A 17,103-nucleotide genomic window follows, 5' to 3' on the forward strand; every position below is an offset into this window, starting at 1 on the left:
TTGCCTCCTCCTGTTTTCAATAAAGATGGAAGAACATCACACAGGAATTAAATGACACAGGAGACCCACTGTAGGACAGTTTTCTGGCCTCCCTGGCTTACTTCCTGGAGGCTGGTTGCCTGAGCTGTGGCTCCTGACTGCATGGAGCTTGGAAGCTAGTGCGGCCTGCTTCCAAAGTGCCCCCAAGACCCCAGCCCCCCCACAACCAATCTCCCCAACACATCAGCAAACAGTCATCTTGAGCAACTGTTATCTGTGGCCGAGGATGAAGATTGCCTAACTGGGAGGTCCCTGTCCCCTTGGGGACAAGTCAGGTTCCTGATCTGGTTTCTGAGAAACCCACTTGCTCAAGGAGCATTGTCTCAACATGCTCAGCCTAGTCTTAAATTCTTGAGATCCCGTTGAATTCGTTTTTACCGTTTAAAAATACCATTTAAGAAAAGAGTTTTCTCTGTCCCTCTCAGCCACTTAGCCACTTTTTTAAAGGCAGTTTGAGTGTAGCCACTGCAAGCAGGTTTCAGATCTCCCTCCCTTTCATCCTCCCTCCTCTTCTAGCAAGAAGGAAAAACCTACAGATTTCAAACATCTAAAGCTTGACCCTGGGAATTGTTACACTACCCTGATTTTACACAAATCATTTGAGACAGATATAATTCTAGGCCTTTACAATGATTTCATCTGTCCTTTCATTAAATATGGGGAAAATAAATCTTCTGGAATCACATTGTAGCCTGCTCTGAGTGGATGAAGGGGTCCGAAAGACCTACTTTTTTCTTTCACTGGTGCCATTTTCTCTTGCAAAACAGTAAAGAAAAAATCATTCTAAAGCAAAGGAAAATGAGAAATAAAAGACAAAGTGATTTACAGCCAAGAATGACATGGTGAGGGAATTCCCTGGTTAGGACTCTGCGCTTTCACTGCTGAAGGTACGGGTTCAATCGCTGGTCAAGGAGCTAGGATCCCACAAGCTGTGCGGCCAAAAAAAAAAGAATGATATTCTGACACAAATAATAAATAAAAATCAAAGATTCAAAAAGAATGAAGAAAAAGACGCGCATCTCTGTGTGAACCTTCAGGGTCCAGCCTCCAGCCTCCTGGTGCCGATGAGCACGTAGGAGGCTGGCAGGACTGAGGAGGGACTGAGGACCCAAACTGCTTATTTTAGTACATTTAAAATTGAAGCAGTTGAAAATATTTTCCCATCAAACACAGCTTTGTTGTTTTGATTAGAACGACTTATTACTGTAGTTGTAGAAAACAGAGTCTACGATGGAGATGTGTTGTAAACGAAATGTATACACTGGATTTCAAAGACCGACTAGGAAGAAAAAAGTAAACTATCTTAATATATATTAATATATGTACATAAATTATTTGTTCAAATAGTATTATTTTGGCTATCAGGTCAAATAAAATAATTATGAAAATCAATTCTTCTTTCTAATGTTTTTCTTTTAAAAATGTTAATGTGGTCACTTAGAAAACTTATATAAATGAGTTAGATTGAATTTCTGCTGGCAGTGCTGCCATACAGGATATTCTTTGTCCTTAGGCTGCTAAACTCAGTTGCTGTGGTAACTAAAGGGGCCTCCTGGCTCAGGGTTTCCTGGAATACAGGGGGGTGACGCGGGGGAGGGGAGGGAGGACTTATGGGAAGGTTTTTTTGGAAGTCACGTTTCACTCATCGCCAGTTTTCTCCACTAACAACCAGACTGAATAATACCTTCATTTAGTGGTGATAATTTTGTAACGTATATAAATATCAAATCATGTGTGACTGTGTTCCCTTCTCTGTCCACCTGAAACTATCATAACATTGTTAATCAGCTATACTCCAATATAGAAGAAAAAGTTTAAAAAAAAAAAAACATAAAAAACTTTTACTCCCCCAAAATAATAATAAATACTGAGTCAGTATGTTGTACACCTAAAACTAATATAAAAATGTCAGTCAGTTATACTTCAGTTTTGTTTTGTTTTGTTTTTTTTAATCCTCATTTAAGGACAGACCACATGATGTGGTTTGTTTAAGGCCCAGTAGTACCAGTTTGGATTCCAGGCACCCAATCAAAACCCCAAAGGAGGATGCGCTATCATCAGTGACTCCTCCAGCCAAATTCAACCTCTTCACCTGCTTCTGCCACCCCACCCCCTCTTCCCCTGCTGGGGTTGCTAGGCTACAGATTGATAGGCATTGGGAACTTGACTATTGATAATTTCCCGCCATTAAAGGCCTCATATAATTGCTCACCCAACTCTTTAACTACAACTAGACTGAAGTGGGAGCCACTTCTCTGGCCTTTTATTTTCCTTCATCTTCCTCTGCTCTCATTTTCCTTCTATCTTTTTCCTCCTCATTTGGCTCACTTCTCTTGTATGGCTTGGAAACCAGATGTGTAGCTCACACTTTTCTCTCACAGCCCAGAAGGAATAGGACATAGGCAGTTCTCTCCAGTGGTATAAGAAGCAGTTGCCCTGGTCCCTCTTGAATGTTTTAAGTGGAAGAGGGGGAGCACCGTTGACTGCTGAGGGCCTGGACTTTTTGATCCTCTCTACTGATGAATCCCCAACTTCTTTCTGATACACAGTTTGTGCTCTGCAGATAAAACACATGTTTCGTGGAACCTTACAATTGTTCTCTCTCTAGAAGCCGTCAGCATGAGACTAGGGGCAAAACGCTGCAGAGTGAGTAGGATTCAGCTGGGTGGGAAGCTGGTGAACGGCATTTACAGGAGTTTGGATTGTGTCCCAGGCCAGCTGATTCTCTGCTTCCTGGAACCCAGGAAGAGTTGGTTTGGCTCCTGGATATTCAGGTTTTCTCCCAGGAGAGACTATGCTAAGTCAGAGGACAAGTGGAGCCAAAATCGCTTCCAATTCTTCCTTCCTTGGCTTTCCTTCTCTCAGACTGTCCTTCCCTCCCCTCCAAGGCTGTAGACACAGCCTGAAATCAAACAGCAGCTGATAAAGTCATAGGATTATGAATGTCTTCTGTTTACATCCAACGACCTTTGCCAAATATGGATAGCCTTTATTCTCATCTTTTTACAGATTGAATCAATTCTGAACACTTGCGAGAGCAAAAAATAAAGTGTATGTGCCCTCCCTCTAAGCGTTTCTCGGAGCATTTTGTCTGTGAAACAAGGAGGAGAAGCTTAAAAAAAAAAAAATTGAGTAGGGTGGGGGCAGGATGTGGTTTCGAAAAGGGGTTGGGGGTGTTGCCTAGGGAGGGGGCCGTGTTTGAGGTCCACACGTCTGAGGAGCTCAAAAGATTGGAGGCGGGTAGGGTGGGGCTGGGGGCTTGTCTGCCGGGCTCCGCCCTCTCAGAAGCTTATATAGGCGCGTGAGCTATAGGCTCGCTACTGAGAACCTGGAGGAGGAAAACTTGCCGCCGAGAGAGGACATTTTGGAGGTTTTGCCGCCTGGAAGAGGGGTCTCTGGAGTCCCACTCCTAGATCTTTATCGAAGAATTGAAGAGAATTAAATTGGGGCCATGGGGACCACGAAGGTAAGAGCGATACGGTTACTGGCTCTTTTTGCCGGCTTGGGATGCACTCGGAAAGGCAAGCCGTGCCGGCGTTGGCTGAGCTGTTACGCGGAGTCACCTAGCAATCTGGAAGCCTTTCCCATTGCTCTCCCAGCCTGCGGGGCCGCACTTCCACAGTTCTTTTCGGATGTCATGTCCTATAAAGGATTTATCCCAGTTCCATTCACCTTCTTGGGGTGGGAAAAGTCACCTGGAGAAGTTGTGCTTGTATAGCACACATGAGTGTGTGTTTTTTTTTCTTTAATACAATTACATGCTTTTGAGGATGTGAAGTTGAGTGTTCAGGGGACCGGGGGCGGTATGGTGGTGTTGATGCTTTAGACCTTGAAAAGACCTGAGGGTGTTTTGGGAGTGCCGGGTCGGTGCCCAGCCATCATCTGTTCTATGACTTATGGGATTCCCTGGATTACCTGAAGAGAGAATTCCATGCTTGTGAGCGCACAGTATATTAATATATTATTGTGTGTTGTGGATGCGGTATTTGTAGGGAGAAAGGCATTTTCACTAAGGTAATTTATCTGAAAATAAAAGATGAGCGAAGGGATGAAAAAGTGGGAAGGCCCTCAAGGAGTATAAATGATGAGAGAAAATAAGAGGTTTCTACTAAAAGGAGTGGATGAAACAGAAAGCGCTGCCCCTGAGGGCCTCGGGGATACTTAGATGCTGGTGGAGGCAAGGTCAATTTGGGGAACTGTTAACTCCAGGCCTGCCACTGCCTGACTTGAAAGGGAAGGAGTTTAAGATGAGAAAGGGTTCTCGGGGGCGGGGAGCTCTCAGGCATAAAAATGGAGCTCTCTTGGGGTAGAAATTAAGATCACACCTACTAGAATTATCCCCGACAAGGTGAGTGATGACTGGGTTGATTTCAGCACAGCCCCCTCACAAAATGTCTCCATTTTGGATTGGGAGTCAGCTTTTTCTCGCCCCCTGGTGGGTGGGTGGGGAATAGCAGTACCTCTTCAAGTGAACGGGAAGAATTTCAGATGGGACCAAAGGTACGGTGGTACGGTGGGTGGATCCTGCAGATTCTGTGACCCAGAGTTTCAAGCAGCCTGGTGATGACGACATATCACTAGCACTCGTGCCTTTGTGGAATTTGGGGTGCGGGTGAGCCTACACTGGCTCTAGCTGTTCGCAGAATAATCTGTTCTCAGCAATCCTAAGGCTTTTCAGTCTGCCTCAGTTTTTTCTATCCCTGAGCACAATTCTGTGATTGCCTGGGGATTTGCCTGGGGCAGCTGTTAGGATACTTCCAAACGGACTAACCACAGTTCTCCTAACTTGTCCCTTCTCAAATTTTCTTGCCAGAATTTCCCTAGGTTTACTCTTCATGCTCATCTATATCACCGTATAAGCTCTTCAGTTCTTTTGTGTTCCTTATTCACTACCTAAATGGTTGTTGTTTTCATACCACCAACCGGCTGAGTTCTAGTACATACATCTTCTCTTTTATTTTCTTTAATTTTATCTTCATGGTATTTCTCTTTTTTAAATTATGAAAGTATAACACATTTACAGGAGACTTGGCAAATACAGAACAAAGTTACGTATAGTTCCACTGTATATTACAATTTTTTAAGTAGATATATCAAGATTTTTAGTTGGAATTTTCAATGTCAAACTCAAAAATTAATAGAGTGAATACACAGAAAAGTAGAAGAATGTGGTAGACCTGAAAAGCACTATGAACCAATTCAACCTAATTAAGATTTATACCATTTTCAGACAGCAGCAGAATACAAATTCAAGTTCCCAGAGACTATAAACTGGGAGGCACTGGAACATATCCAGGGACATAAAACAAGGTGCAAAAATTTCATGATGCGTTCTCCTTAATAAGAGCCAGTCATGGATCAAGGCTTTTAAGGAATGTTCTTCTCTACCCTCCCCCCAGGTCACCGCACCTCTGATCTTCGCCATCTCAGTTGCTACCATAGGCTCTTTCCAGTATGGCTACAACACTGGAGTCATCAATGCTCCTGAGGCGGTGAGTGCCAGGCAACAAGAGTTTGAGTTTGGAGTGGGGAAAGTATCCCTTTAGGTAGGGTTTCCAGAGTTATCATGCTTAGACAGACTTGGTAGCTCACTTGGCTAAGACTGAGATGGGGCATGATATTGGTGGGGATCTAATTGAATCATTGATCAAAGCAAGAGGCTCAGGGGCTCCCTGCACCCTGGACTGGGCCGGTTCATCCTCTCACCCTCTGGTGACACACTTCCCTTATTGTCCCCTAGAGGTTGGTTGCAAAGTTGGGGTACAGGGGGGGCAGTGTGAGGTCATCCCTGAACAGAAGTACATCAGTACTACTACCTACTGGCCTTTTCAGGACAACTAAGTTATTCTTTTCAGATCTGGTAACATGAACTCCAGTGTTACCTGTCTCTTCCATTGCCATCTATTTATTCCCTCAACTCTCTACCTAGAAAGTAACTGGAACACTGTTCTCTTAGGGAGGGGAAGATCCTGAGTGTTTGTCTCTTTTCTCATCCAACTGTAATGGTCTTTTCTCCCACCACCCATTTTAATTGGCAGATCATAAAAGACTTTCTCAATTACACTTTGGAAGAGCGGTCAGAAACCCCCCCGTCCAGCGTGCTCCTCACATCCCTGTGGTCCTTGTCCGTGGCCATCTTCTCCGTGGGTGGTATGATTGGTTCCTTCTCCGTGGGACTCTTTGTCAACCGATTTGGCAGGTATTGACCAGAAACTGTGCAAGGAAGGGGGCTATAGTGGTTGCACTGAAGATAAGCACTGAGGCTTAGAGCAGGGAGGTGATGGTGCATTTGAATGGAAAGCATGTCACATTCCCATCAAGGGAAAACCAATTCCACAGACCAGTCTCCATCCCCCTCCCCCGCCCCCCAGCCACATTCAGGCCTAATGATGAGTCTGGGGTTGAGTGGGACAATTTTAATTTCTAGCAAATTTCTAGCTGATGGATGCTGTTAGTTTGTAGACAACTTTGAGAACAAATGGCCTTAAAGTGCTTGCTAAAATCCTACCCTATAGCTAGGATGTAGAGGAGAAAATCTGCAATAAGTTCTCTAGGTGAGTCTTATGTAGGCTGAGGTGTAGGAACCGTTAGTCCTGATTATCCCAATCTGATATGTTCTGATACTAGAAAGTGGAAAAGTTAGACCAAAAGCTTTATGAGCCTGGAGAATGGTAGAGTGACTAGGAAAGAAGGGGAGAGGTGGACTGTTTTGCAAATTTCCCTTATCTTTGTTTAATCTTCCAGGCGCAATTCAATGCTTATTGTCAACCTGTTGGCCATAGCTGGTGGCTGCCTTATGGGATTCTGCAAAATAGCACAGTCAGTTGAAATGCTGATCTTGGGTCGACTGATTATCGGCCTCTTCTGTGGACTCTGCACAGGATTCGTGCCCATGTACATTGGAGAGATCTCCCCTACTGCCCTGCGGGGCGCCTTTGGTACTCTCAACCAGCTGGGCATCGTTATCGGAATTCTGGTGGCCCAGGTACTCTAGAACTTATTGAGTGTTCATTCATGGCTCGTTAAATGAATTTACACAGATAAAGTCACCAAAAAAAATGTGTGGCACAGGGAACTATATTCAATAATCTATGATAAACACAATGGAAAATAATATTTTTAAAAAGTTCTGTATATATATCTGTATAACTGAATCACTTTGCTGTACATCGGTACTTAAATCAACCATGCTTCAATTTTTACAAACAAAAAATGTCTGGCACTTATTCAACTACATATGTTTCAGATATTAGTATTATTAGAGCTCATAGATGGCTAAGGAAACATTTAGGGTAGAAAAAGAAAAAGCTATCTTTCCCGGTGATAGAAGGCCAGATGATTTTCTGAACTATTTTTTTTTTTTTTTTAATCAATTTGTGGCTTCCCTGATGGCTCAGTGGATAAAGAATCCACCTGCAATGCAGGAGACACAGGAGACTCCAGTTTGACCCCTGGATTGGGAAGCTTCCCTGGAGGAGGAAATGACAACCCACTCCAGTATTCTTGCCTGGAGAATCCCATGGATAGAGGAGCCTGGGGGGCTACAGTCCAAAGGGTCACAACAAGTCAGACATGACTGAGCAACTAAGCATATGGCCTATAAAGTATGGAATTTTTAGTATTGTCTTTGGTTTCTAGATCTTTGGTCTAAAAGTCATCTTGGGGACTGAAGATCTCTGGCCTCTGCTCCTGGGCTTCACCATCTTACCAGCCATCATCCAGTGTGCTGCCCTTCCATTTTGCCCTGAAAGTCCTAGATTCTTGCTCATTAACAGAAAGGAGGAGGAGAAGGCAAAGGACAGTGAGTATCCTTCATGCTTTCACTATAGGAACCTCAGGACTGTGGTTTGTTTTAAGATGAGGGTTTTGGATCTGGTTCTTGTCATCTCCTTTCCCTGCCCTCTAAAACCTGAGCAGAAAATTGTCTGATTACTCTGAAGTCACATGGGGTGAGGGATGAGAAGGCAAGTTAAGGCCAGACACAGGACTCCTCAGAGTGGTGTTTTCCCAGCTGTCTCATGGGTGTAAGGCATTAGCCAGTACCTTATCTATGACCTCTCCTCTTCCCCAGTCCTCCAGAAACTCTGGGGCACCGAGGACGTGGCTCAGGACATCCAGGAGATGAAGGATGAGAGTATGCGGATGTCGCAGGAGAAGCACGTCACAGTGCTAGAGCTCTTCCGCGCCCCCAACTACCGGCAACCCATCATTATCTCCATCATGCTCCAGCTCTCCCAGCAGCTCTCTGGGATCAATGCGGTAAGTGTCCATTCGGGGCAGATGTGTCCTACACATTTCACTGGAATCACCTGACCAGCTTCCCTGAGACTCAGTGGTGAAGAATCACCTGCCAATTCAGGAAAAATGAGTGTTCGATCCCTGGGTCAGGAAGATTTCCTGGAGGAGGAAGTGGCAACCCACTCCAGTATTCTTGCCTGGAAAATCCCATGGACAGAGGAGCCTGGTGGGCTACAGTCCATGGCATCACAAAGATTCGGACATGACTTAGTGACTAAACAACAACACACCTGAACAGAGGCGAATCGCACTGGCCACTGCTCACCTTCTGACATACCCAGGGTCTCTCACAATGTTTGCCTGGTATTGGTTTCTCAGAAAATGCACATTATCCAGGTTTAGACTTGCCTTTGTATTTATCTTCTAAAGTTATGTCTATAATACACGTTTGTGTGGCAAGATGAGAGAATGAAAAATTTCTCACCCTTAGTCTTAGAACTTGTTGTGAACATTTGTCCTCGTCCAGATTTCTTTTAACATTATGGAGTATCACAATTTATCTAATTTTTATTCATCCTCAGTTTTGGACTGCTTTTTTTCTTTTTTGACTGTGCCTCTCAGCTTGCAGGATCTTACTTCTCCAACAGGGGATCAAACCCGTCCCCCCTGCATTGGAAGTGAGGAGTTACCAGGCACCACAGTGAAACTGCGAAGTCCTGGTCACTGGACCACCAGGGAATTCCCAGCCACTCATTTTTTAAATATCCAGTTCTCTTTAACTCTGATCTGTCTTGGATGATGTCATCAATGATAACATAGGCCATGTAATCCAAGCAGATCTGAGAACTGACATACCTTGGGGTTTTTTTCCCAGGACTTGACAACCTGAAATCAGTGCAAAGCCCTAGGGAGCAATTAGGAGGTGTGTGGGTACCCAGACAGAGCTGGTCTTACCATTGTGTATATTTTTTCAACTTAGACTAGTGACTGTGATTGTTTAACGTGTGGGGCTAAATGGAAGCTAGCATCGGGCAGGTAGCCATGGTATTCTGTGCAAAAGTCTAGTTCCTTCTTTTTGAGTCCTGGGTGTGAGCAGAGAAGGTATTCCTACATCTCTGTCCTTTTGCAGATAAAATATTTGGATATATTTGGATATGGAGAACACTCCAGACCTCTCCAAGTACCAATTCATGAGCTGAGGATTTGCCATCATAATATGATCAGTGTGATCAAACCATTTTATGACAAGGCAATTTTGCAAAAAATACATAACTTAAAATAGTAAGTTGGTCCTTAGCCTCTCTCCCTAATGCACCACAAGGAAACTCGTGTTTGTGCTTCCCCTGAGGGAATAGAGGCTGTTATATTAGAACCTGGGAGGGAAGATAGTCTGAAAAGTCCTCTTGGGTGGTTCCGATGGATCTCAGTCTCAAATTTCCTCATTTCAAAAAACACTAATAAAATGTACATTTAAGACTTTCCAGAACAGTGAGACTGGGACTAGAGGGAGGTGTCCAGGTATAAGACGGTCCTGAGAAGGCCGCCTTCTTTAATTCTGCACCCCAGGTACCTGCTTGCCTCCCCCAAGTCTGATCCCTGCAGAACAGGATCAGAGAAAGACCACCCTGGGAAAGTTAACAGATGATAGATGAGTGCTCTGCAGGCAGGACCCTTCCCCCTTCCCTCCTCCACTTCAGTAAATGGTGGGTGAAAGTCACTTTTCCAACCTACCTTTGAACAGTCTGTGTTTTTTAATCTCCCTTAAAGGCAGAAGGGTAAGAGGCTGGACAGTGTTTACCCAGCAAAGTAAAACCGGCTTTTGGTAAAATGATGTAACGGTGAGCGTAACCTGGCTCCAAGGTTCCAGGCAGCATGACTTTATTATAAGAAGTTTGCTTGAGGTGTGTATGTTTGAGTTAGGTTTTTGATATGTGTGCTTTTATATAAGAAAGAGAATTAGCATAATTATTCATCTCTAGTTTTAACTGTTCAAATGTCTTTCCTTACAAGCTTTATGTTATTAAATATTCTTGGAATTAAAAAAAAAAAAAAAAAAACAAGTTTTAATTAGCTCACCCTTGCTTCTCTCCCAGAGCAGCAGTTTTTAATGAGGATGACCCTACTTATCTCAGTTTCCAAGAGCATAGCCTGAATCTGAACTTTGGAAAATATACATGGTTTCTATCTTAGGCTGTAGGGCTTTGAAGACTTGTTTCTGCAGACAGTCACTCCCAATGTGGACGTGTATGTTGATCAAAAACTCTGATGAAGAACTTTTCCCTGGCAGTCCAGTGGTTAAGATTCAGCACTTCCTATGCAGGGGACACAAGTTCAATTCCTGGGTAGGAACTAAGGTCTCACATGCCGCATGGCACAGCCAAAAAATAAAAATAAATAACAATAAGAAAAAAAGAAAAAAAACAGAATGTACCACAGTAAATTTTTTTTTTTTTTTTTTAAAGTTTGCTGAATAGGGGCTGCCATGGAGGCAGATATTCTGGGTGAAATCATAAACTCCCAAACCAAGCCTAAGGGCCTGAGCAACCTAGATCCTGTTGCCTTGTTATCTTCAGGTCTGAGCCCAATGTTTCCATATCTCTTAAGTTATGGTAGTTGTGGCAGCCCTACGTATTAGCACAGTGTTGACCAAATAATAAGAATAGTATTAATTGTAGCTTATTTAATAGTGTGCATTCAATTAAAATAATCACTGGTGTCATTTACTAAAACACTTGCAAAGATCCAGTGCCTGGAATTCCAGCCCACGTTCTAAAAACAAGCAGGCTGAGGTTACCCTTCTTCACTATCGAGTTGATCCATCAATGCCTATCATTGTCGGTGGGGGTGACAGTTGGGGTAAGAGTCTATCAGTAAAGCAGAATTGAAAAACTTAACAGGACTTAAGCCATTCTATCTAAGTTACTGAAGCAGACTTGAGGAAGAGACTAAATGGAGCAGTAAGAAAGAGCATAGTTTGGAGGGGAAAAAAAAATGGAACTAAGTAGCTAGAATTGAAAACAACTAAGAAGAAAATGAATTACAAAAGATCATTTGTTTGCAGAAAAGATACTGTGATTGAACTACAACAACAAATTGCTGGAAGGAACTCCTGAACTTCTGGGACTTTTGAGTTGATTTTCTGAGGGTTCAGTGCAGCTGCTACGCATACTGTATTTCATAGTTGTACCTTTTGTTCCCTTTTAGGTGTTCTACTACTCAACAGGAATCTTCAAAGATGCAGGTGTTCAGGAGCCGGTCTATGCCACTATCGGCGCAGGTGTGGTCAACACCATCTTCACCGTGGTGTCTGTAAGTCAGATGTTTTGATCATTTTCAAGCAGGGTGGGGAATTCTTGCTACACATATTCAAGTATAGGTGGCGTGTCCTTCCATCTCCCTGCTGCCTTTTAGTTAGACCTTTTTTGTTCTAATTCCCTGTGGGGGAAAAGAGCTATTGAATGATGGGTGAATGAACAGATGGGCAAAGGGGAGCACAGAGGGGACCGTGTAAGACGCTCTTGACTCAGAGTTAGAAGAGAGACAGCATGACTATCTCAGGTACCCTGCTGCTGGTCAGGCAGCTTCCAGTAGCTCATAGTGTCTTCATGAAAAAGAAAGTGACATTGTTTCACGGGTACTTTTTCTAAATCATTTTTTAGGTTTTCTTGGTGGAAAGGGCTGGGAGGAGGACACTACACCTGATTGGCCTTGGAGGGATGGCTTTTTGTTCCATCCTCATGACGATTTCTTTGTTACTAAAGGTGAGTACTCTTTGTAAAGGAAAGGGAGGAGTGGGGAATGGTGAGGGTGTGGGTCGTCGAGGTTTGGTGATTATACAAGTGAACTTTGGGAGAAGCAGTATGCACAGTTTTAAGAAAAGTGGATTTTCAGAGATAGATAATTAAATTGCTGTCATCCCTATAGCTATATGACATATAGCTTGTAAAATACATGGTCTCATTTCATTCTTAAAGAGATATTAAGGTCATTAATCTGGTTTTATGGCTGATGAAATGGTCTCAGAAATGTGCAGAATAACACGTGTGATCATACTGCTAAGATTCCAAGGCCCAAGGCTGCTAGGACTTCCTTGACAGTCCAGTGGTTAAGAATCTGCCTTCCAGCACAGGGAGTGAGGGTTCAATCCCTGGTCCAGAAACTAAGATCCCACATTCTGCATAGTGCAGCCAAAGCAAAAACAAGAACAACAACAAAGCCCAAGGGTTCTAGGTCCAATAACTCCTTTATATCATGGGATAGAAGGAACTTTTCATTATTCCATCAGTCCTCATCTGTGGGAAGCTGGCGCCTACCTGGTCATGCTGTCTTTAATACTAACTTTCCTCTGTTCCTTTCTTGTAGGATCATTATAGCTGGATGAGCTTTATCTGTATTGGGGCCATCCTGGTCTTCGTGGCCTTCTTTGAAATTGGCCCAGGCCCCATTCCCTGGTTTATTGTGGCTGAACTCTTTGGCCAGGGACCCCGCCCGGCTGCCATGGCAGTGGCTGGTTGTTCCAACTGGACCTCCAACTTCTTGGTTGGACTGCTCTTCCCCTCGGCCGCGGTAAGTAACTTAAAACTCACCCAACCCATGTTGAAACCAGCTAATACATAGTTCTGCTTAGGAACAGAATGGCAATGATAGGCCTTAGGATTCCAAATCAATATTTAAAATCCATCATTTGGTGTAGCATTAATGGCCTGATCCAAAAGGCTCACTGAGGATAGGATGTTAATGATGAGGTAGGTCCTATTGTAAAATAGCCTAGAGTTGATTTGTTAAATAAAGGAACTAGCAGTGGACATCTAGGATGTATTTACAATTTCTGTGAATCTTTTAGAAACCCAGATTTTAAAAAATAATCGAAAGGACTTTTCTGGTGGCCCTTTGGTTAAGAATTCACCTGCCAAAGCAGAAGACAGGGGTTCGATCCCTGGTTTGGGAAGACTTCACCTGCCACATGCTTCGCAATAAGAGAAGCCCACACACTAAAACTAAAGAGTAGCCCTCAAGAAAAAAAAGAGTAGCCCTCACTCACAGCAACTAGAGAAAGCCCAACCACAGCAGCAAAGACCTGGTGCAGCCAAAAATAAATAAAATAATGATATTAATCAAGTCCTAAAAACTCAATAGGTATTTGAAAATGGCTAACTTTAATGACTAGGAAAAGGAATGACACAAAATTGCAGAGAAATCTAGGAAGTTACCAATCAAATCATGAGCAAGTCTCTGAAGAGACCACACTGCTTTGATGAAGTCTAGGGGGGTTATGCCTTCAAGGCTATTGGAAATATGATTGTGAGGGAACTGACTGACTCTTGTGTTCTGTATTTCTTCACCAGTTCTACTTAGGTGCCTACGTTTTCATCGTCTTCACTGCCTTCCTCGTTATCTTCTGGGTCTTCACCTTCTTCAAAGTTCCTGAGACCCGTGGCAGGACTTTTGAGGAAATTACACGAGCCTTTGAAGGGCAGGTGCAGACAGGAACCCGCGGTGAGAAAGGCCCCATCATGGAGATGAACAGCATCCAGCCCACGAAGGACACCAATGCCTAAGACATGCCTCTTACCCACCTCCCTCCCGTCACGAAAAGCAACCTCCCCCTGAGCAAGTGGGGAGACCTCATCAGGTTGTAACCCAGGACTGTTTCTGAATGCTGCTACTCCATTCCTTTCTCATCCACATACTCGATGGGCACTCAGAGGATCCCAAGGCTGGGGTTAGTCGTTGTCTTCAATGGCTTTTAAAATTTTCATTTCTTGGACATTCTCTTCAGCTCAGGAGAGACCAAGTAAACCTACCTTCATTTCAGGAGGGATTGGCCGCTTGGTATGTGACAACTTGGCCAGTTCCTGCTCCCTTAGGTTCTAAAATTGCCTCAAGGCATTCTGGGGAATGGGCTAGAAGGTGCCATTCCTCCAGCCTCAGACTCACCAGGAAGCAGGTACACTTAAGAGTGGAGGGCAGAGAGGGATTCCATAAGAGCTCCTTCTTCACTTCCGTACAGCTCTGCTGAGCAAATTAACTTGAGTTTTATTTATTTTATCTTCTGGTTTTATTGCATAAATATTTATTTTTTTAAATATAAAGTAATTTTACCAAATAATGAAAGCATAAGGAAATTGAGGTTAGAGGGAGGTGCTTCAAGAGAGGTTATAGGGTGGAAGATTGGATACCGAAGAGGTTAAGGTGCAATAAGAAGGGAAAGATTTAGGGAGAAAGGTCATGCATGATTGGAGAATGCATGATGTGGTGTGTGAGGTTTGCACATTGCCTTGCCTCTTAACAATTTCTATCCTTCAGATAAAAACTCTCAACTTTCTCAGAAAAGTCATGTGCCTATATAAAGAAGCTATTGGTTTCCTTTGGAACTTTTTTCTTCGTTTAAGATTATATGTAGTATTACTTGAAATCTAGGATTATTGCTAAGGTGGGCATTTTAGTTAATAGGGGTTTATGGGTTCTAATTTTGGATGGAGTCCAGAGAAGGGATGGTTATTTCTACAGATCCTCTCTCCCCTCACTGGACCAAGCAGCTTCTTTCTCTGTAGTGAACTCACTTAAAAAAAAAAAAAATTCCTATCACCCATCTGGTGGGAGAGCCTCCCAAGTGAGCAACCAAAAATCTTGGTTCTTGGTAGAGGTTCATTATTTCTTCAGTTTGTTGTTTAGAGGATTTTAGATGTTGATTTTTATTTTGCTTTAAGCCATAGCTTTAAAAGAACTTAGAGATGTTTATAGCTAACTTGGAATTTGTAACCTCAGCGCTGGAAGACGGTTTTTTTCCCTGAACGATTATTATCCAGTTGACATGTGTTATTACATGAGGGTCATCTCATGCTTGTTTATGTCTGTAACCATGTCGTTACCCTTGTTACCATGTTGCCATTGTGTTATGTCAGGTGCCCCCTGAGGGACTTGAACTTTCCTGTAGACCACACGTGACAGTCTGTGTGGATATGTGGCAAGGCCCACACGTGAGCGTGAACGTGTGTGCACCGTCACGAAGCAGTTGCTGGTTATCTTGTTAGGTTCCTAAGGCTCCTATTGGGTATAATGTGTTCAGACTCGTGTATATGTAAACAAAACTGCCTCTGCTGGGTGGAATCTGCATCAATGGTTTTCTTTGAAGCTTCAGAGTTCCATCTCATCTGGCTGCCTTTCCTTGTTGGAGAGGACAGAGAGAACTCCCTAAATGTTGAGACAGAGTGGAGGACTCACTCCCCACTCAGACAGCAGGAGAAGACAGGAGAGAGTGTGAGACCAGGATATGATGCCTCCTGGGTGTGCTGGAAGGGCGTCATGGAGGAGAGGGAGGCATTCTTCAGGGGACAATAAGCTTCTAGATCTGGGGTGGCCAGAGGGTTTGCTGAGATGGAGGGATTACATTTGCCACAGCCCACAGCCACCTCCAGGATCATCCAGTATTTATAGAAGTGGAGACTGGGCTCTTCATCCCTCCTTCATATGTTACTTGATCTCCCTTTCCCTCTTTGGTGCTTACATATTTCAAGCCCTTCAGTCAAACCCTTGTCTATGACAGTATTTTGGTTCTAAGTTCTTACCATTCCCTCTGGTTGCTGAGGCTTTGGGTACAAAACTCGCAGAGCCTTGGGACAGGGCTTTGCCGTGACAGGGGACTGGCCTCCAACTGCACCTCTGCTCCAACTCCTTAGACCAGTGGGTTGCCAGGGGTGCAGCATGGAATTTTTCCCAGTTCTCAGTGACCAGGTTGTGAATGATTTCCAAATGGATTTTTTCTATTATTGTTACTACGGTTCTTTGTTTTGAAATAAAATTCTGAATGTACATATATAACATCACAGGCTTGGTTTTTTGTGTGTCGGGGGGCGGGGGTGGGGGGACCTTCCTCTGTAACAAGTCAGCTTTAAACACTGTGTGGCTGCTTAGTACTTGTTGTAACCTAAATAAGTTTCTTATACAAGAGTTTTGTACAAATGAAAATAGCCATACTCATTTATTATGCGCAGATGAAATGGAAAAGCCTTAGTGCATTGCCTTGCATACTTAATAAATTATGTTGCTTGCTTTCACCAGTGAGAATTTTTCTGATTTTTCTCTTATGCTCTTTTCTATTTCCTTTCTCCTCCAGTCTTTGATTTCTGAAATTCATCCTACATTAATGTCATGGTATTCATATATATACACATAATATATGTGTATTATATGTTTTTCCAATGGCTCAGCAGTAAAGAACCTGCCTGCAGTGCAGGAGATGTAAGAGACGCAGTTTCAATTCCTGGGAGGGGAAGATATTCCCTGGAGTAAGAAACAGCAACCCACTCAAGTATTTTGCCTGGAAAATCCCATGGACAGAGGATCCTGGTAGGCCACAGTCCATGGAATCACAGAGTTGGACACAATTGAGCAAGCACATTGTATATATATCACACAGATACATTTATATCACATCTATATATATGTATACACATGTAACACATACATGTTTCTATCACTGTACTGCTGAAAAATTCAATAGCTTCCAATCAATTACTACCCTGGCTTAACACAACCCCTCCACGGGCAGGGTCCCTGCTACCTCTCCATTTGATTCACTGTTGCTGGGTTTTGTTTTGTTTTTTTAATTTCTATTTTACATTCAGCTACAGCTGATTTTGTGAAGATAAGTGAAGGACAGGAAAGCATGGCGTGCTGCAGTCCAGGGGTTTGCAAAGAGTTGGACACAACTTAGGGACTAAACAACAAAAATAGCTAATTTACATGTTGTTAGTTTCAGGTGTATAGCAAAGTGATTCAGTTACACACACAGTCATTCTTTTTCAGATTCTTTTCCCATATAGG

At 43.3% G+C, this 17,103-nt stretch overlaps 1 protein-coding gene across 1 annotated transcript; it reads left to right on the top strand.

The window, feature by feature from the left end:
- The first annotated feature begins 3,265 nt into the window (after positions 1 to 3,265).
- Positions 3,266 to 16,334, top strand: SLC2A3 (solute carrier family 2 member 3). Its single transcript, XM_043881493.1, has 10 exons — positions 3,266 to 3,505; positions 5,439 to 5,531; positions 6,078 to 6,238; positions 6,784 to 7,024; positions 7,678 to 7,840; positions 8,111 to 8,298; positions 11,482 to 11,586; positions 11,937 to 12,038; positions 12,640 to 12,843; positions 13,623 to 16,334. The coding sequence occupies exons 1-10, from the start codon at positions 3,491 to 3,493 to the stop codon at positions 13,833 to 13,835; spliced, it is 1,485 nt and encodes a 494-aa protein (XP_043737428.1). The 5' UTR covers positions 3,266 to 3,490; the 3' UTR covers positions 13,836 to 16,334.
- The last annotated feature ends 769 nt before the right edge of the window (positions 16,335 to 17,103 follow it).

Source organism: Cervus elaphus, chromosome 22, assembly GCF_910594005.1.
Source record: "Cervus elaphus chromosome 22, mCerEla1.1, whole genome shotgun sequence".
NCBI classification, from domain to species: Eukaryota; Metazoa; Chordata; class Mammalia; order Artiodactyla; family Cervidae; genus Cervus; species Cervus elaphus.